This window comes from Numida meleagris, chromosome 11 (assembly GCF_002078875.1).
Source record: "Numida meleagris isolate 19003 breed g44 Domestic line chromosome 11, NumMel1.0, whole genome shotgun sequence".
In the NCBI taxonomy this organism is placed as follows: Eukaryota; Metazoa; Chordata; class Aves; order Galliformes; family Numididae; genus Numida; species Numida meleagris.
Genome location: NC_034419.1, coordinates 15,985,164 through 16,005,734, shown reverse-complemented (window position 1 = coordinate 16,005,734; position 20,571 = coordinate 15,985,164). Strand labels below are relative to the sequence as shown.

The 20,571-nt window shown below is 46.2% G+C and overlaps 1 protein-coding gene across 17 annotated transcripts in view; it reads left to right on the top strand.

Annotated features, from left to right (window-relative positions):
- Window positions 1–20,571, top strand: part of FOXP1 (forkhead box P1) — a 344,878-nt gene that overhangs the window by 261,571 nt on the left and 62,736 nt on the right. For 13 of the 17 annotated variants that reach the window (XM_021409247.1, XM_021409237.1, XM_021409240.1 and 10 more), the window contains 3 exons: window positions 9,646–9,783; window positions 10,858–10,947; window positions 16,185–16,344. In XM_021409247.1, coding sequence (XP_021264922.1) covers window positions 9,646–9,783; window positions 10,858–10,947; window positions 16,185–16,344 — 388 coding nt within the window. Of the gene's footprint in view, window positions 1–3,173; window positions 3,321–9,645; window positions 9,784–10,857; window positions 10,948–16,184; window positions 16,345–20,571 lie in introns of those variants that run through there. The other 4 variants (XM_021409246.1, XM_021409250.1, XM_021409255.1 and 1 more) reach the window with 2 other exon arrangements.

The following is a 20,571-nucleotide window of genomic DNA, read 5'->3' as shown; positions in this document are numbered from 1 at the left end:
CCGCGGGGAGCGCGCGAGCCCCGGCCGTGCCCGCGCCGAACCGGGAGCGGCGGGAGGAGGGTTCGGGCTGCTGCGGGACCTGCGGGGAGGGGGCGGGGGGAGGCTTTGCGAAGTGAGCGGGCGGGCCGGCGCGGCGCGTCGCTTTTCTTATTTTTACTTTCCTCTTATTCCCGAATTATTTTTTCCTCGCCTCTTTTGTTCCGGCGCTTGGGCTTGGCGCAGTTCGCCGCGCGCGCCGTAGTTTTGAAGAAGTGCGCGCAGCGCTCGGAGCGCTCCGGCAGCGCCCGCGGCGGGATCGGCCCCCGCGCATCGCCCCGCGGCCGGGGCAGCGGCCGGAGCGCGGCGGGGCTGAGCGGTGCCGCGCGGGGAGGAGGCAGCCCCGAGGAAGTGGGTGGCGAGTTCGGAGCAAAGTGCACGCACACTCTTCCTCTCCGCGATTAACTCCTTCGGAGCCGGCCGGCCCCGGCGCGGGGCAGCGCGGGGTCGGAACAACAAGTTCGGTGGCAGGAAATGTGAATCACTCGCGGTGACTCAGATGTGTTTACGAAAACGAAATGGTCGGATTTGTGCTAGCAGCGAGCGTTGGGTTGCAGAGTGCCGTAAATTGCCGAAGTTTCTTTCTAATAAAAAGTGACTTAGGCAGGCGCTTTGCCTTTCGGAAAGCGGCCGGGGTGCTGAAGTCCCTGTGACCGGGGTCAGAGCGGGGCTCCGTGCTCGGTGCACGGCCCTGGCACAGCTCCGGGACGGGGGCAGCCTGCGTCCGAGCCCGGCGGGCAGCGGCCCAAACTGCGCAGAGCTCTTTGTGTCAAGTTAGCAACAGTGCTGTTTGCTTCCCTCGTTTTTTGAAAGCCGGAGCTAAACCACATGCTTTCGTGTGAAAATACCATTAAACGTGCCGCTGCCGGGCTAAGAAACGCCTCTTCTTAATTGTGATTTCCCGGCTCGGAAGGCAGCCTGCTCTCGAGCCGTAGGAGCGCTGCTGTCGGAGGGCCGAGGTGCGGGCGTGCGGCTCCCAGCACCGCTGCCGTGGGCAGGGCCGCGGGCCGGCACCCACACTGCCCGCACCGAGGGGCTGCTCGGCCTGGAGCGCGACGGAGCTGAACTGCAAAGTGATTGGTCTGACACTTTATAATCAAAGTTGATTTATTGTTCATTAGTAGTGCATTAGCCCTTTCAGGCAAGACAGTTATTTGTGTAGTGGCCTGTCAAACAAAAGACCGCTAGCACCTGTCATTTCTAAACCATGAGATAAGCGAGCAGATATTAAGATAACGCGACTAGAAATACCCCGGAACGAGGTAAAGTTGTGGCAGTTTCCCTTTCGGGGATGGGGTTGCGGGGGCTGGCGGTCAGCATGTGGGGTCCCCGAGCGGGGACAGGTGGCAGCCCCGGCCGCTGCGGGGAAGGCGCGAGCTCTGCAGCCCTGGTGGGTTGTGTCGGATGGGGGTTAGCGTCGGAGCGAGGTGGGGGCACTCGTGTTTTGTCCCTTACTCCTTCCTCCTCTTCCCAGTGGGCAGATGTCATGCGACGATGCTCTCGCTGGCAGGGGTTAATTATATGAAAACTTGATGACATCACGGCAGAGCTGTGAGAATGTCAAAATACATCTGCTGCCATATTCAGACATATTGCTCTGCGCTCGCCCCCCCCCCCCCGTACCGGCTCCCCTACCCTTCTCGAAAGGGAATGATCTCATGACATAAAACAGAAAACAACACAAGTGTCAAAAGAAAACAAAATTAGTGAACTTTTGTCTGCCACCATAGAAACGAGGATTAACTTATGTTATTCCAGAGCGTGGAATGGAGACTATCTGCACGAGGATATATAGTGCATTGTCTTTTGTGAATTTTCATTTGACAGGGATTTTGGAGGCTGTGATCTTAATTAAATCTCAACTGACTCAAATAATGCATCTAAAGGCACGCAGTGTTGCGTAACCTTGCTGAGTTGGTAAACCATAAATCATCAGAAAGCTTATGATAGGAAAGGCTGCTTTGAAATTTTTTTTTGTTTGCTACAGTTGTTATTTTTTTCCCTCTTGTTTAACATACACTTACCGTGCCATCGCGGCCTCCCTTTTAAAGCAGCATGATTTTTGCTTTTTTTTAAAAAAAAAAAAAAAAAAAAAAAGGCGAAGCTATGAGATGCGCTCTGACCAGTCACCGAGCCGAAGCGAGGAGAAGCCATAAATAAAACGGAATTGACAGGGGAGGATTGAGCGAGCGGCGTGGGCTTCCCGGGGAGCTGGGGCAGCGGTCCCGGGGGGTCCGGGCAGCGCAGCTCTGGCACTGGGCTGAGCCCCGCGCTGCGGCAGCCCTGGCTGGAAGGGTCTCAGCTGGATCCGTGCCCTGCCGCCCGCCGGGCTCTGCCCTGTGCACAGGTTGAGTTCGTTTCAGTCGCCTGTAAGGGAGAAAACGGTTGCAACAGTTGTGTGCGGTGTGTCAGAGGGTGCTTTTAGGCGTTGGAAGTGATGTGGAGCAGTTAGAGCGATGGCTTAGGCAGCGTTCTAACCTGGAGCTCTCAAGCACCGATGCTGCTCTATAATCATGTTGTTTCTAAAACGCTGAAGCTCAATGAATTGCTGCTTCAGCGTAAAGCGCTCTGGCTGTGTTCGTGGTGGCATGCCCGGGGCAGCTGGAGGCAAGGTAAGGGCGAAGGCTCCGTGCGCTGCAGGGCTGCGCTGCTCCCGCTGCCGTGTGCTGCAAGCAGCCCGGTGCCCGCGGCACATTGCTCCTCGCTGCTGGGCTTTGTCCCTGCGATGGGCAAAAGGAGCAGCAGGGCTGCTTCTGTCACCACCTGCAAAACTGGGTGGTGGGAAAGTCCTGACACGGCGAGCTAAATTTGTTATTGTTTGGTGGAAGGCTTGGCCGGTTGGAAGCAGTTTGTTTGTTTTATTGAAAGCAGAACTGCATTACTGGAAACTACTTTGCTGCAGTTCAGTTACAATGTCCTGTGCTGTTCTGTGTTTGTAAGGTGCTTCCTTGCTCAGCTTCGCTTTCCAGTTACAAGCAGAGGGAAAAGAGGCATCATGCGCTCTGCAGGGCTGAGGCCGCGCAGAGATTTGGAGAGAAGCAGCTCTGGCAAATCTCTTCTCCAGCTTTTTTTTTTTTTTTTTTTTTTCAGCTTTTCCTTTTTTTTTTTTTCTTTCTTTTCTTTTTTGCCTTTCCAGCACAGTTTCCTCTGCTGAAGGAGGATCTGTAGGGCTTGTGCTGAGGTAGAATGAATGGCAGAAGAAGCAGAGCGAGCGTTGCACAAATAAGTGGCACTGCTAATTGCTCCCCGCACTAGTTTGGGACGGATTTGCCCTCAGTGATTAGGTAAGATGCTGTTATTTGGGAGGGACAGCAGCCCCCTCCCCAAACTGACAACGGGTTTTAATTTTTAAGCTTTATCTTGCCCTTAAATCTGAAACATCATTGTTCAAATAACTGAGAACAAGGTAAACCAACAACATCAAAAAGGTCGGCTTCTGTGATTTCTCAAGGGCTTGTTATTTTGTACTTTCCAATTCTATTTGATGTCTTGACAAAACAAGATGACACAAGGGAGAATACATTAAATTTTGATTTTCATCTAACCTGTTACAGTCGTGGCAGCTTAATTTCTTGTACTTTTTCCCGAAGACGGGTCTTTGCACAATTACTCTAATTGCCACGCCGCCTTATGAGAAGGTTTCTTTGCAGGTTCCCCATTTGCCTTGATTTTGCGAGGCGTTTTTTTGAGCGTGTTTTGACCTTTCACACGGCGAGCTCGCTGCTTGGAGTGCGTCTTCATTAGAAGTAAATCAGCGAATGGCAAGATTGTCAGAGAAGCAACTGATGTTTTCTCATTAGAATCTAATTTGCAGCGTTGCGCTTAGCTGCGCCGTGCGGCTGTAGGTGCCTGCGCTAGGTGTGAAAAACCGCACGTTCCGAGCGAGTCAAGTTTACAAGTGTTAGGAAGGCAGCCCTGGCAGGCACAGCGCACCGCCGTGCAGCGCTGCAGCGGGGCACAGAGCACTGGGAGCAGTGAAGCTGTTGCAGAAGCTGCTGGCTGCCCAGGGGGCCGGGCTGCCCTGGCACCGAGCTCTGCCCCACAGCCGTGCTGCCGCGTCCCTCGCCGCCTCTGATTATTTAATAGAGCTCTCCTGGACGTATTAATGAGTTAGCACGCAAATGTAAGGAGTCTGACAGGGCGATGGTTCTCAGAGTGTTGGGGTGAGAGGAGGTTTTGAGGGTTTTCAAGGGCTTTCGGGGTATTTTGGGTGTTTCTAAGCAGGACTGCTGTTGGTTTGTTTCAGGGTAGCGTGGCAGAATATTCTGATCTAACGTTCCCTAAACTCTTGGGAGAAAAAAAATGCAGATTTCTTTTTTCTTCTTCTTCTTTTTTTTTTTTTTTTAATGTTTTTAAACCGTTGCAAAATGTGCCCACTGCTGGGGAGCGTGCACTGCAGGTTGTGATTTTGCCTTTAGTGATGGAGCAGCAGACAAAAATGGTAACTTTCTAAAATGTGAAATATGACGCTGGTAATCTTGAGGTTGAAATCTCGCCCCGTTTATTAAATGAGTGTTTGGTTGTGTGCGTTCCGGTTTAGTCTGTATTTGACAAATGTTAGATGTAGAAAGGATTTAATTTATGTAAACTTTATATTTTTATGCAAATTAAATGGGTATTTATTATAGCAGAAACAATTATCCTGGCACTTAGTGAGAAGCCTGGTATGCATGAGAAGTGGTAGATAAGATCAGATGTTTCATTCTGTAAACAAATATGAAAATATCCCCGATTTTCCTTCACTGGAAGAGAGCAGAGAGGAGAGCAGACATCCTGACGTGCCGGACTGCCAGGCCAGCCCATCTCGCTGCCTTCCGCGGGTCACAGGCAGATCTTCCCTCCTGATAAAATATAATAAACAAAATTAGAATAATAAAATGCTAATTTAATTTTAAAGAGGCCCCCCCCCCCCTTTTTTTTTAATAGGGAGTCGCATTGTTACGGAGAGAACAGTTATGCTAATGACGGAGTACTTAGCTGATTTCACGTTAATATAATAAACATTACCTGTCTTCATGTGTTGTGCGGTATCACAGCAAAATAATCGAGTCTAAAAGTGAGACTCCGCTTTGCATAATGAACCGGACTTGCAGTTTCTGCCTGCACCATTCTTTCAGCGGCGTTTTTTGGCTGTTATTTTGGAGGCTGACGTCTCATGTCACGGAGGGTTCAGGCTCAGGGTCCTGTGCTGTGCTCGCTGCTGTGCTCTGCTTTGTGGCATCGCGCTTCCCCTCTGCCAGCACGGCCGTGCTTTCTCTTCTGCTGTGACACGAGCGCAGCTATTTTGCATTCTTTTGGTTGAGAATTTTTTTTTTCCTAATTGCAAAAAAGTATCGCCCAGAATAGCTTTCTAATAAGGCAGCCGAGCGCACTGTTTGAGTTTGCCTCGCCGTGTCTATTTTTCTGGCAGTCCGACACCTTTAACTGGCTGTGTTGGGCTGTGTTCTGCTCCGTGTCACTTTTATCACGAAATCTTTAACTGGAGAATTGCCGTTTGGAAATGCGAGGTGCCTGCTCCGAGGACTTACTGAAATCGAGTGCGAGCAGACAGCGCAGGAGAAGGGGATTCTCTGGCAGAGCTGTTCTCTATGAACTGAGGAGATGCTCCCCAGCTTCCATGCTTGCCTGCTAGCAGCTGACAAGGCCACCACCGTATCCAGCAACGAAGGCACGTTGTGTGAAAATGGCATGCTTTTTTTTTTTTTTTTTTTTCCTCCACTTCATACAAGATTGAGCTCCTTGAAATTATTTGGCTAGTATTTAATTATATTAATATCAGAGAAAATGGGGAAACGTAGATGATTGAATAGGTCTAAATCATTTTCATCCCCGTGACCCGTGTCTGAGCGGTGCGTGGCAGTGACAAATGCAATCCCGGCTGTAGTCCCCGGTGAAGTTAAAGGTGAGCTTGGCCCAAGTTGTGCAAGTTTTCCTCGGGCAGCCTTGCAAGCAGGGCTTGGGGCGGGGAGAGGACGGGCAGGTCTGGGGGATCCGGAGCCGTAGCAGAGGGACCCAGGAGACAGAGAGTGGCTGAAAACAATTGTGAGTATTACAGACGTTTTTTTGCCGTTGCTGGTATTAGCTTGTCAGCAGGTCTGTACTAGCACAGCTCCGAAAACCGACTTGCAGCTGTATTTTTACCTTTGCTGCCAGGTTTACATGCAGCTGGGTATCTACCACACCCTATTGTTATCAGTCAACAATACCAAAAGTCGTTCATTAATCATATCAATAACAACAATCGTGTTTCATGTAGAAAACAGAAATAAACAACTGGGGGGGAGGAAAGATTGATTTCTGTTCTGCATGCGAAGTTAGCCTTCTTTAAATATATCTGCCAGTACTTCAGTTTGAACTTCAACTCCCTGAAGGCAGTAAGACAGAATTATTTTAGTTCTTCACAAACTGCCTTCTGTGATTCATTGTTAACTCATAAAACACACTCATTTTCATGTACTTAAACAGTTAAGCCATTTTCAAAGTTGGTTTGTAATTTTTTTTGGCAACACCTTTAAGTTGACATCTGAGAGATAGAAATCTAAAATGAATTTATAGCCTTCAGTTTAGGTTTCGTTTACTATCAGACAAAATATCAGAAATAAATATTTTTTATCTAACGTAATGTAAAGTATATTGCGCAGTATCTAAAATAAAGCTTAGTTTTGACTGAATACACTCAAAAAGGGACCCATAAATATTAGAGAGCCGTAGTTAAGAACTTACATGACTGTTTTAAATACTATTGATTTAAACCACTGGCTAGATTTTATGAATCAAAGTGTAATTTCCAAGCTTTGGCTATATTTCTCATCGCTAAAGCACTCTCTCTGGTGTGCCTTTAGCAGCTTTCCAGACATTCAACACGGGATTAAATGATAGTAGTTACAATGATCAATAGGTTAAGACCGGTACAATCACTCTTACCGCTAATGACCTCGGTAGTAATGGGTAATAAAGTGTGGGCTATAATAGCCTATTGCTGGAGCTGCATGCCCTTTGATTCCTAGTATTACTAGGGACTAGCTACATGAAAAAGTTGGACGTTGGGAGTTAAGAGAGTGGATATATAGGCCATAATTCTTAACTCTTTAAAGGCCTCCAACGGTACACGTGCCCACGCTTGTCTGGAGCGCGTGTCGTTTTTAACACGTCGGTTTCTGGTTTATTTGAATCTTGTTGCAGAAGGTCTCTGTAGGATGCTTCCACCATGAGCTAGAGCATGAGCTCTGGGGGCACACGGCCGCTGCCTGCTCTGACAGATGAGAGGCAGGATCTTCTTGAAGCCACAGGCGGGGTGTGAAGATGTGGTTTCAGCCGGTAAAACGAGGTCGAGCAGAGCAGCTCAGACCTGTGCTCCTAGGTGGGCCTTGTTTAGACACAGATTTGTGGGTGTTTGTATACACGTAGACGTGTTGCTTCCCTGCCCGGTTAAGCACAGCAGTTTGAGCAGAGCGTGAGCAGCTGGGAGATTCTTCACCGGAAGGTACGTGGCCGCCGTTCAAAGGCAGGGCTGAATCCTGAGATCTGTCCTGAGATAAATGTGCAAAAAAGCCGTGGAAGTGAATGGGAGTTGTCTCCGCATAGCTGCTGGCAGAATGCGGCCCTGCGTATTAATCACCCGCGTGTAGGGCTTACAGCACCCCACCCTATTCCTGTCTGTATCCCTGCTTGTCGTCATAAATCTGACCGAGGAGTATTTGTGTTGTATATCTTCCAAGAATGGCACAGAAAACATACTTAAACATGCTTCCTTTTCTGTTTGCTCAGTCCAACTTCAATGGAAGGTAGTACAAACCCCAGGGTAAAGTAAACTTCTCTGGGGATGGGAATAACGAAAGTGAGTCATGCTTCTGGGTGAAGATAGTGACTACAGCGTTTAATGAAATAAATTTCTACTCCCAGAAAATTTCTTAACAATGTATGGATTAAGATCCTCTGAATTGATGGGATTGCCTGTGCCGATGAGTCGGTTTCCTCAGAGCTCGGGGTGGTGACCGCGCTGCCAGGTTGGTGGCTCTCCCATGGCTTCCAACCTGGGGGGACTGAGTCTGTCCCATCCTTCAGTGTCCGCTTCTCAACCTTCACACCTGCCTGCCCCAGCGTGGGCCACGCGAGGTCCGTGCTGGGACACGGGGAATTCACTCCGGGCCGCGTTGGCGTTAATAGGATGTCAGTTTGCTGGACGTGTCAGCAGCATGTTTGGTAGGCAGGGTCTGGCCCCAGCGCACGACATGTACACAACAACACTGGGCGATGTGCGCTGTACATAAGTCTGACCTTCAGGAACCATTTTTAGTTCATCAAAATTAGTGATGCTGAGAAATCAGGACATCAGTGCATAATGACTGTGAAATTAGGAATGAGAGCTTGCTATGCAAATGACAGGACAAATCATGTGAAAAAGTCAAGATAAACTGCATATTAAGACATTATGTTACATAAAATTAATACAGCATTTCTCTCTTGCTTACTAGTACCCTGGAAGATTTTTTTTTAAACTCTTTTATCTTCAGATCAGCTATTGTCTGCTGATTTTTTTTTTTAAAAAGTGGTGCACAGAAAAAGTGCTAAACATGTTATTACCTTTTATTGTAATACATGAGATGACAGGAGATCCTTTTTAACAAAGTATATCCTTTACTGCTTTTAGTTTTGTGCTGTCACGTATTTGATCTGAAACTATAGAAAAGTAAGGTGCTTAAATATTACTGTTAAAACTCATAGGGTTTTGTCTTTTCCTCTATTGTTTTTTTTCTTCCTTTTCTTTTCCTTTTTTGGGGTGGAGGATAGAGGGGTGGGTTTCTGGGGAAATAGTCTTCTTGCATTACTAGGACTGACAAAATGGTTCTCATGTAGTCTGCAAATTAAACACAAGTGCAGTGATTATTTTGAATAGCTAAATTACATTCTAGAAAGCTTGCAGAATTCATAGCATTGTCATTAGGTATCCGCTTGAATACAATTTGTGTAACCTTGGCCAAGACAGCCTGTCATTTTAATGTCAGTGTTTTATCTGAACAAGACATCATCCTTTCAGATACAGTGTACAGGTTCCTTGCAAAGATGCCCGTGCAGAAACGTGTTAACAGTTGCAAATATGAAATGCTATCAAGTTCATCACTGTAGCTGTTTGTCACTGAAATGTCATGGAAAGCGGCTTTTAATGGTATCTCACATAATATGAAAGAATTGAAGACATCTGTATGCTGGGTGAATATGGAATGGTAAAGACATCGCAGTAGGGCCTTTCTGTTAAAATTGCATGGGAGTGTAGTGCTGTTATTCACATCACTGAGCCTTCCTTCAATTTTCTTAAAAACCTGTCGTAATAGGGCCTAGATTCCCATCAGCACGGGATACTCGGCCCTTGAATTTCTGTGTGGCAGGGAGGGGCTTTCCGGGAGGGAAAGCTCTGAGCTGACAGTTCCTTGTAAAAATAAATAAATCTTAACAGGTTTCGCTGTCCTGCTGTCTAAAGAATTCCCGCTGTAATAATGCTGTGCAGAGAGGGAGCTGGGTGGCTGGGGAAGCGTGGATCCCTCCGTGCTCGGGGCAGGCTCGTGCCTCCCGCGGCGATGCTCCCTGAGCCCCACTCTGTGTCCCCTGCAGGTTCCCGTGTCGGTGGCTATGATGACACCTCAAGTGATCACTCCCCAGCAAATGCAGCAGATCCTCCAGCAACAAGTGCTAACTCCCCAGCAACTCCAAGTCCTGCTCCAGCAGCAGCAGGCACTCATGCTTCAACAGGTAATTGTTGTCTTTGCAGCCCCTGGTGGGTGGGGGGCTTCTCCTTGCAGCGCGTTCCCGGGGAAAGCAGCTGCCCACGTCCCGGGGTCTGTACCGCAGGGCAGCCCCGCTCTGAGATGAACCGACTGCTCTTTTGTTTTTAGTTCTAGAAATAGCTACTGGAAACAAATCCAGGGAGCAGTGCTAGGAGCATTTCCAAGATCAGCTAAATAATACAGCTGCATATTTAAGTGTCAGGACTTCAGCAGATGTCCCTGTTGATTTTGCCTGCATCCCTCAGAAAGCCTGGTGTGCCCTGATTAATTGGAGTAAATGAAGTAGTAGGGTAATACTTCCCATTTTAGACCTTCCTGTGTCCACGTGGGACCGTAAAGGGCTGTTGAAACAGTGACAGTGAAAGTGAAGAGGTTTGCAAGCCTTAATCCGTTTAATTTCAGCCGGCGCGCGCTGCGTGGTGCGCTGGTGTTTCTCTGTGCCCCGCGTTAATGCATGGCCCTTTTTCAGCTGAGAGTTGGCTGCCGACCCTGGCTTACCACGGGGTTCAGCTTGGCCTGGGCTTGTGAGCCAGGCTGGCACGAGCACCCACCGAAGCGCACCTTGCGTGCCCCCTCCCTGCTACCTCCATCCATCCTGCAGCGTGCGCGGTGTGCGGCTGAAGCAGGGAGGAGGAGAGTGTTTCCCAGAATGTCTGTGCGTGTATTGAACAACACTTAATATAGTCAAACCCTATCATTTAGAAAGCATGTGTGTTTCACAACAGAGATTCGCCAGGCTCTCTCAGCAAGGGCATTTTGGCTTTGTTGTTACAATCAAAGGTCATTCCTTGCCTTATTTTAATTAGTTTGTGTAGAAAATGGTATGTTTTTCATCAGTTCATTTTGGAGATTACTTTTCAAACGATAATGCCAAGAATAGTCAGTGTGCACTGAATTTATTGTCGAGTTTCAAACTAAAGGTCAGACCATTACAGATAAAAGGATGCTATTTTTCAAATCACAGTTTGTGTGTTACACCAAAAGGGACACTGAATTGGCTCTCTACTTTGTTACTTACCATCTTTCCTTTTCTTTGTAGCAGCAGCTTCAAGAGTTTTATAAGAAACAACAGGAACAGTTGCAGCTTCAACTTCTACAGCAACAACATGCTGGAAAACAGCCTAAAGAGGTACAGACAATACCCATTTTACTTTCAAACCACAGATCCCAGAGGACTGTCTAGTGGCTATTAAACTGTCATTCATCTTATAAATGATTGCACAACTGAACTGACTCTATCGGGTCTCAGCTTTCAGATTTAGAGTTATTGTCCTGTTTTCGCCTGTATTTTCCTGTGCTTTCCATTTGCTTGCTGCCACATATTTTATAGCCGGGGAGCATGCCTTGATGTTCAGTGTGAGTACTGGAGCAAGCATCTGGACTTGTATCTTGGGAGAGTGCTTTTGGAAGTTAGTTATGTTGTAGAGGGGAGGGGGCAAAGAAGCAGGCCTAGCTATGGGGCTGTCCTCTTCAGACAGGGCGACGTTCTATGAGATTTTGAGTTTGGACTTGCAGTTTTCAGCCAGAGGTTCTGGCTGCAGGCCCCTTCCAGCATGGGCTCAGCAGAAAGCACCATGCTCAAGCAGTGTTTGTTGTGAGCAGCAAGAGCTGAGGTGCAGAGGTAGAAGAGGAATGCCATCTCATTGCAGTGTGTTGTGATGCACGATGGCTCGAGACTTCGCTCTGGTACCACCACGGTCCATGGCAGGAATGGGATGGCGAATGCCTGTACGCAAAACACCCTTCTCCTTTCTGAGTATCTTACTTTGTTGATTTTAGTGTGCTAAAATTCAATTTTGCTTTAATAACATTTGAAGGTACCACGCTGGCATCTGTAGTCCCAAGGAGTTTGAGACATCCACCTGACATCAGCACTGGCCAACATAGATCCTAGAAAGCTGCCCGTGGGCACGAGATGCTGTGCGATGCCGGCCCATAGCGGCAGTGGTTGTGTTGCCAATCATGGTGCTTGAAGTACATGCCAGTTTCTCACTCCCAAAATTTTGGTGGATCGTGCCACCTGCGCCAAGTTTCTACCCAGAGCAAATCTTTCCAGCTGAGTTATAAACCCCTGAAAACAGGGGGTTTATAATGAAAACGCTGACACAACCTTAGCCATAGCGCGCTTACGGGCGCCTCTATAATAAAAAGGGAACAGATTAAAAAGTGTCTAAAATGTAAATCTAAAGGACTAACAGTAATTAAAATGGAAATGGCACAGGGAGGGAAGGCATGTAATTGTGAGATATCACTGTGCAGAATGCTCTCAGCTTTGTTTTGCTGGCTGTTTTTCTAATTCAGTAGGGCTTACTCATCAGTGGCAGTTCAATGCGCGTTAATGACTCTGGGATGCAGGCATCACTCTGGACAAAGAAATGATTATTGTGCGGTCAAAAGAAGTTCAAAGACAAGAAGGGAATTTCAGTTTTTTCCTTAGAGATCCACATTCAAGAGCATATAAATTAAGCCAAATGTTAAAAACCACAGTCTGAAAGCTGACTTCAAAGTCACAACTCTCTAATTAATGAACTGCGAGCTTCAGTTTGGACAAGTCGTGGTTTGATGCGCCCATAAATCAACATGACAGGTCTGTTTCACAGTCTCAGACAGCGCTTGTCATTGAGTCACATCAGATGTAAACACAGCAGAAAAAAGAGGGAATATGAAGGAGGTGCAATTGATCAACAGAATTGGTAAAAACCCACTTTTGAAACGCATTATGCATGATCACAGGAAATGGCGATAGCCTCAAGAGGCTTTCTCCTTCTGCTGTTGCTTTTTTGAATCAGATTTCTAACAGCCTTCAAAAGGGAGAATAAGAATTATGGAGCTTCTCCCCTGTGGCTGGCAGGCAATAACCCCCTGTTGTTATTTTGTGCTTCTTTCTTTTCAAAGGCGTCAAAATTTAGTTTTTTAAAGATCTTTAACTCTATATTTGAAGACAAACAATAAAGGGCTGCCACTGTCATTCTTATCAGTTACCAGGGATTGTATTTTTTCTTTCTGTTGCCACTTCTTATTAACCTCTTATTTGGTCTATTAGACATAGTTTTGAATGCAAGCCTGCATGCTGGGAGAACATGAAAGTTCAGATGAGCTCAGAGGGCAGATAAAGAAATTTGAAGGGGAAAGTTACACAGCAGAATGAACGATAAAAGTTAACTCTTCTAAATTGCTGTTGTCAGACAGGAGAGCATCTCAGACACAAAGATGAGGGCTTGGAGCTTGAAGAAAAATACTTTGTGTTAAAAAAGACGAGAAGGCAAGTTAGACAATGTGATGGCATTTCAATATCTAACACACTGGTTTACTGTGGTCGCACTTCTGTTATTACACTATCGAAAGTAACAATAAGAAAAGACTCCTTCCTGTTCTAAGAAGAGCATTTTAACATGATAGTGGTGAATAGAACAGGGGGCCCGAGTCTCTCCAGCTTTTTCTAGGCTCTTTTTTTTGCTGAGGGTTTCAGCAGAGGCCCGTTTCCAGGCTTGCTTGGCCCCATTTTTCCTTTGTGGAGGAGGTTATTCTGGCTAGATTAGCATGCGAGTGATGGCCTTTTTTTTTTTTAAACACAAAATGACGGTGGGTCACAGAGCGCGTCGTGTGGCAGCAGGGCCTGGTGGCCGCAATGCAGACACGGCATGGCTTTATACGCTGACGGATGGAACAAGTCTACCAACCTACGTCATTCTGTGTCATGGCACGCGTGGCTGGTGCTGCTGCCCCATCCCAAAAGAAGGCATACCCACCCCGTGCCCCCAGCCCCACACTGGAGGGGGCCCGGCCCTGCAGGCCTCATGGCCGTAGCGCTGCCCCAGGCCCGTCTCCTGGGCACGGCCGTGTTCCTCCAGCCGTTGTGACAGTTTATGTTAGGCTGTAGGGAGGGACCGACGAAAGGAAAACAGACCTTTGACAGCGGCTTTAGGGAGGGGACCAAAAATGCAAGTTTTATCAGGATATTTCAGCATTTTAACACTGACTACTGACCTGACAACAGGACTGCACTGAGACCTTTTTTGTATGCATTCAATTGTGAGAAGTAAACAAACTGACTTGTATCCTGTGTTTGGTAACTGGGTGGGGAGCGCACTTTGGCAACGCGTGTTGCTTTTAAATTCTTTCTTGGACAATGGGCCTTGTATACTTTTATATCCTGGCTTTTCAAAGTAGGGAGCATTCAGGAGCTTTTCTTGGGATGGCTGAGAAGACAACCACAGGCATCACTTGATTTATATAAAGTCGTTCTTCTGTTTTTTCTTTTTTTTTTTTGATACCAGCTTTGCACTCAGATGGCAAATAGGTAAAACACGGTCTACTGTAATTTATTTTGTTTCACAAAATAGAAACACCACAGATGTGTATATATATATGCACACACGCTATATATATTAATTAAAGGCCCCTTCCAACTCTAAGGGTTCTGTGATTCTATGATGATAAGTGTATGTGGGGAATGAGCATCTGTGGAGGCAAGCATTGCTCTAACTTCAGTATAACTGTCACTGCAGCTCGCATTCATCCAGTGCTGTTGCAACAGCTGGATCTGTCTGAGCAAGCTGTGGCAGAGAAATGGAAACTCCGAGTTCCAGTATAGCCAAACACTTGTTTGTTCAACTGCTCTCAAAGTTATAGATTTTCTCTGGCAATAAGAAAAATTAACTTGCCTGCCAGTACAGTTGTGTAGGCATGCAGTTGGTTGTAGTACAAAGATTGATGGGATGCTGGAAACACAAAAACACCAATAGAAGGAGTTTAATAAAAATAGTTGCCGTTGCCCTTAACTTTCCCCAGTGATGTTTTATTTAAAAAGAAAATGGCAGTGCTGTGGCTGTGTCACGTTCAGCGTGGCAGGCTGGGGCCCGCGGTGCCTTGGCAGAAGGTGGGGCCCTGGCCCCTGGCTGGTGGCCGTCAGCCCCGCTCCTCTGACCCGGGTGGATGTTTCCTGCTTGACACCAGCAGGGAATGGGGCCAGCGATCCTCTGCAGTGATAGCGGGGAAGGGCAGCAAAGCGCTCTCGATCTGGCCGGGGTTTCTTTGGGAAAGTGTGGAGTTTTGCAAGAGTTAATTTTCTTTCCGTAATTGTTAGCCATAATGTGTATAAGACCTCCACCTTGATATGATTCCTAGCAGATTAGGGATATTAGATAATTTCCTTCTATTTATTGTACTACTGCACTGTATTATCTTTCTATCACTCAGATAATTACTAAGGAAATCTACATTAATTTTTTTTGGCTAGCACAAGGAACTGCTAAACACTGGCATGATGTATTGATGTTTTACACAACAAAAGTTTTCCTCCTGTCATTGTACAATAAATAAAAAGATATTTATCAAAACGCAAAGCCTTTCATGGATTTTAAGAACAAAGCAAATAAAACATGAGATGAGCGTGGAAGCAAAACCTAGAGGCTTGCTTAACTGCACAAAATTAAGGACTCAGAAGCCTGGAGTACTGTACATATTAAACACTCACATTCAAGTAAGATGTTGTTTGCTAAATTATGAATGTGTGTAATTAAAATCTAGTGGCTGTTTCTATGAAAGATTTACAATGTTATTTCATCGTTTGTCATGGCTAATTAACAATATTAGATGAAGTTTTTCTTCTTCAAAGGTCTGATTTTTTCTCATTTATTTATGTCAGAAGTGATAAACAGAGTAGTTAAAAGCTTCTCCGGGTACGGTAGTGAGAATAGCAACATGTTCTTTTACACCTCGAAGGTTCAAGGTTCATGTCCCTGTGGAGTAAAGCAACTCTGTCTTCTTTATAGTGAAAATAATTAAAAATTTCAAAGCGCTGAAGTAGCGGCCTTAAATACAGCAAGGAATAATTCTGAACATAACGGTATTGTTGCTTGATGGATGGATAAGAGAGAGTAAGTATAATGTAGCATAAATGTAGCCAGTCGTGTTGCCTTCGTCTCTGAGACGACCCTTGCATGAGCAAACAGAGCAGAGTACAGGGTTGTTGTCCGTGACGTCCAAGTGTGACGTGGTTACGTGGAGTGGCTCTTGCATACATGTGTTCTTTGCTTCGAAGAATTGCCCAGGACTTGAGCAGCTGCCAGCAGAGTTTGCTTTATCTGACACCCAAAGGCAGCCACTTCTGGGGTAAAGCTCGATCGTGTGGACCAAGAAAAGCTGCATGTGTTTTTAATTGGGTTTGCAGGAGGGATTAGGAATTGACTGCAGCCCCATTGTTAGCACCGGCGCCTAAGCAAGCCGCGGTACTGGGTGGTGGGCTCCCTCTCATTGCTCAATACCAGGTGACTACGATCAGAAGTCGCAGTGGGTTGAGACAAGGATCCCTGTTAATGCTTTGCTCTGTGTTGACAAATGTGCATTTTTTTTTTTCTTTTCCAGCCCCAGCAACAGCAGGTGGCTACGCAGCAGTTGGCCTTTCAGCAGCAACTCTTACAGATGCAGCAGTTGCAACAGCAGCACCTCCTGACTTTGCAGCGTCAAGGGCTGCTAACAATCCAGCCTGGCCAGCCTGCTCTGCCTTTGCAGCCCCTTGCACAAGGTAGGTGAGGGGTTGGGGAGCTGCCGAGAAAGCAGATAGCGTGTGCACACAAAATTGTCACTCAGTAGGACAGAGCGTGATCTCATAGGCTCATAAAATAAGAAACAAAGAAAAAAATCCTGACAGGCAGGGCAGGCATTATAAAGGTATTCTTGAGAAGGGCAGCACTGAAATAGTGAGCCGTGCTTGCTAGCAGGAGGCAGGCAGTTTAGTTTGGATTCAGTTTGCACGGCTATGTCCTGGTGAACTTGAAGCTGCTGCTTGTACTATTCTGGACTTGAAATCCTCCACGGGAGGCTTCCTAATAAAATTTTGGTGCTGGGTCCATGGCTTAGGATAGCTTGAGAGGAGCTTTCCGTTCACTTTTTGTAAAGTGCTGTCTTGGCCCTTTCTGGCTCCGTGGCTGGTGCAGAGCTGGGCACAAAACGGTGCTGACCACACGCTGCTGAGGGTGGAAATGGGATTGCCCTTTTCTGCAGCTGCAAGGGGAGGGTGCCTGTGTCTGCTCTCCATGTGTGTTTGTGTGTCCTTCATTTCGCTGCCTGTGTACATCGTAGCTTCATTCTTCCCTCCACACTGAGGCAAATTGGGATTGACTCCATTTAATTTAAATGTTGTTATACTGGTGTTACTGACAATTAGATCCTCCTACATCTTTATTCAGTCCTGCACTCTGCAAGAAGTCACCGATTTGCTGAAATCCCTATCTTTTTTTTAAGATATTGATACATCGAAAGCAGTAGCTACTCAAATCACAATACTTCTGACAGTAATTACAACCTGTTTTTTTTTTATTATTATTCTTTTTTTTCCTCCTCGGCTACATTTATTTATTTATTTATTTATTTATTTATTTGCCAGGTGGGTTTCTCTGCAAGCTTTGGGACATTGTAACACACATGCCTGAGCTCTGTCTGTTGTCATTGAAGCAGGTGGCTCAAAGTTGGCATGGCTCAGGGAGGGCCGGGCCTTTCATCTAAGATGCTGGTATTTCTGAATAGCTGTGCCTTTTCCTTCCGTTTGCCCCGTAATAAATTTAAACACCCACCTCAACAACTGGAGTCACCTCAGCTTGAAATGATTTGGGCTCTTCAAAGCAGCCTTAGGGCTGCTACTGGTTGCTAAACCATATAATGTATTTACATTCAGCTCTGTTTGGTTAAATGGGGCTGGGGGTGAAATTGCTTCTGTTCTTCACCCTCCTTTTTTATGCGTATTAGAGCTGCAGAAAGGAGAGCAAGATGGCTGGTAACTGTTAACTGAGGTGGATAGAGGGAGAGAAAGCTGGCCAGTGGGGACTGCTCTGCCAGGTGGCTGGTGTGGTTTACTGAGGCTTGTTTTTCTTTTTTGCAAGATCCACAAAGTGTTGGAGCCCCTAACCACAGTCATGGGGAACCCACGCTCCCAGCCCCGGAACCCTGATGCCCTCCTAGCTGTGCATGCCTGATGCGCAGGCAGGCGGGTTGTGGCAGCAGCAGGTTCTGGCCTGGGACGGGAGTTTGTTGGTCACCATCAATGTGCTGAGATGAGTTTGGGGAAATGGGCAGGTAGACAAGTGCCATTTGTACGTGCAGGGTGTTGTAGCGCGCCTTAATTACGCTTCGGATTTGTTGTTGGAAACACCACAAGCTGTTCCCACACGCCCACCGGACTCCAGCTTCAACCTTTCTAATTTTTCCCACAGCTCCTATACTGTTAAGTTTGCTCAGTAAGGTTCATTGTGTGGTACATCAGTTAAGCTGTCCAAAGGAGGGCAATTGGGCAGTGACAAGACACGCTCATGTGTAATGTGAGAGAAATGAATGTGGTGATGCATGAAGTGTAATCTGTGCAGTAACACATCGGAGACACCAGTAGGTAATTCAGCAGTCGTGGCATTGATTGATACGGTGAGCAGCCGAGTGCCACTATTAGTCCTCGCCGCATTGGGAAGAAGCCTGTTTAAAGCCAAGGGGTGCCAGAACAACACAAACACAAACAGGAGGGCTGGGAGGGCTGCTCCGTGCGGGGAGGTGAGCTGTGGGGAGCTGTGGGGCGCGGCGCTGGCTGGGGAGGAACCGGTGGATTCAGGCAGCTTGCAATCCAGCACGATTCTTTTTTATCAGAGAGACGATGGCTTAAAACTGATGTCATTACGAGGTTTAAATCAACTTTCTGCTTGCTTGAACATGGTCACCTGGGTATGGAGGTACAAGGACACAAAGAGGTTGAGCAACTCTGTTTGTCTTTGAGCCGGTGATACCTGGGGTTGGGAAATTGAGTTCCGTGAGCAGTAATCTGTCAACTGTCCCCACAACATACATTTTTTAAACCCGTGCCTACATTTTCTTTCATAATGAAGGGAACTAGTTGTCCTGAAAAATGCAATGAGGAGCCAGGGCTATAGTTTAAAATAATTGGTAATGGACACTTCTTATTTAAAAAAATATATACACCATTCCTTTTTGTTTTCAGAACAGTGGGCAAGAGTGAGACAGATACTATAAGCGTGCATATAAAAAGAAAAATCCAGCCCTCTGGTTAATGTAGCTATGAATTTAGTTAAGAGCATCTTGCTTTTCATTCCGAAGTATCTGTGATAGTAATAAATGTTTCGAAAGAGAGAATGCTACTTCATAAGTGATTTTTGTTCTGTTTGTGGAACTAATACATTGTTCAAAGCTGTATTTTAGTTGGTGCGCTCACCTATTGTCTTACACAAAATAGCACATCCTTTAATGTTATATTTGTGTAATTTTTGCTGTTTTGTATTTAGACACATCCATAATGTAGGTTTTACATCCGTACATAGTAGCAATTTAAGAATAAAACACATTTCAGCGGTGCTCTGAGCTGCGAGAGCTAGATCTTTAGTATCTGTAAAATGAAACTGCAGATCACACCTCAGATCACTAGCGAGAGAAAATAATAGGACTGAGACATCCCGGCGCTGATTGCTCCCATGGACCCGGAGGTTACAGGTCTGAATCCCGGACCGGTAGGCACCACGTTGGGGCACGAGCAGGAGTGATCTCGGCTAATTACAGTGCAGTTCTGGGAACCTGACATAAGGTCTAGTTCTTGCAAGTAAAGAGGAACTGTTTAATGGTAAATTCTGTAATTTATTGCATGTGTTTTGTTGGATCTCTTTGACTTGCTTTTACCATTTGTTCTATTATTTGATTTAACCGTTTTGCTGGATGAGTAATGAGCATACCTTTCAGCTGCCCGCTTCGACAGGCTAGTTAGGAATGCTCCTCGGAATCCTTCTGAAGGAACGAAGTTTGAGGAAAGAGGAGGGAGGCTTTTTAAAAATTAATTTTTATTCTTCAATTAATCAAGTGATTCCAGTGATGCATTCAGTTCTGAATGATGGCTTGTGTGCAGGCGAGTTTGACGTCACACCGAACACTTCTCTAATGTCATCCAAGCTGAAATCCTTCTTATTATCTCTGTCATTTTTTTTCCGCCTGAACGGGGTGTTTTGTGTTTCTCCTTCAATACATGCTGTAATTCTCATTATTGCTAATAGGAGTTACGCTTGTATAGGAAGTCAGAACAAACCCCTTGACTTTCCGAGGCTCTACGGAAAGCTGTGAATATCAGATGTTTGTGTTTTAAGTGCCGTATAACGTGCAGGCTTGTCCTGTAGATGAAGCATGAGTAGATCCAGTAGTGACTGGGAGGGAAAGGAAAGGGGAAAGGAGAAGCAGAGGTGGAGAAAGGAGAGCGGAGCTGCTCCTTCTTCAATTAAAAAAAAGGCTTGTCCACAAATCCAGACAGGGGGTGCATGGGGGGTGGGGAAAAGGGGAAAGAATGACTGCCTTATTTGCTTATTCTTGAAAATAAAAATAGGTGTCGACTCATACGGTCTCATATCAATATGTTATCATCAACAGACAAGTCTATTCACTATTGTTTCAGTTGAGTAAACAGTGGTGTAAGGGTCAGCCGCGCTCGCAGGTAATTGTTAGTGCGCAGACAGTCCTGTCAAGCGTGTTAGCTAAAAATACATCCCACACTGTCACTTCGCAAGGTGTTTGAAAATAATAGCCCAGATAGAGCAAAACAGGACATAGGCTTGTGTACTGACCTTTCTCTTTGTTTAATTTGCTCAGAGGTTTAATTTCAGGGGACAAGTAATAATTGAATACGTCTAATAACTAAATGCTCATTTGGGACAAAATCCATCAAAATGTAATTGGCATCTGGTTCTTATGAAAGGAAAATGACGTGGCTTTGGAGGAA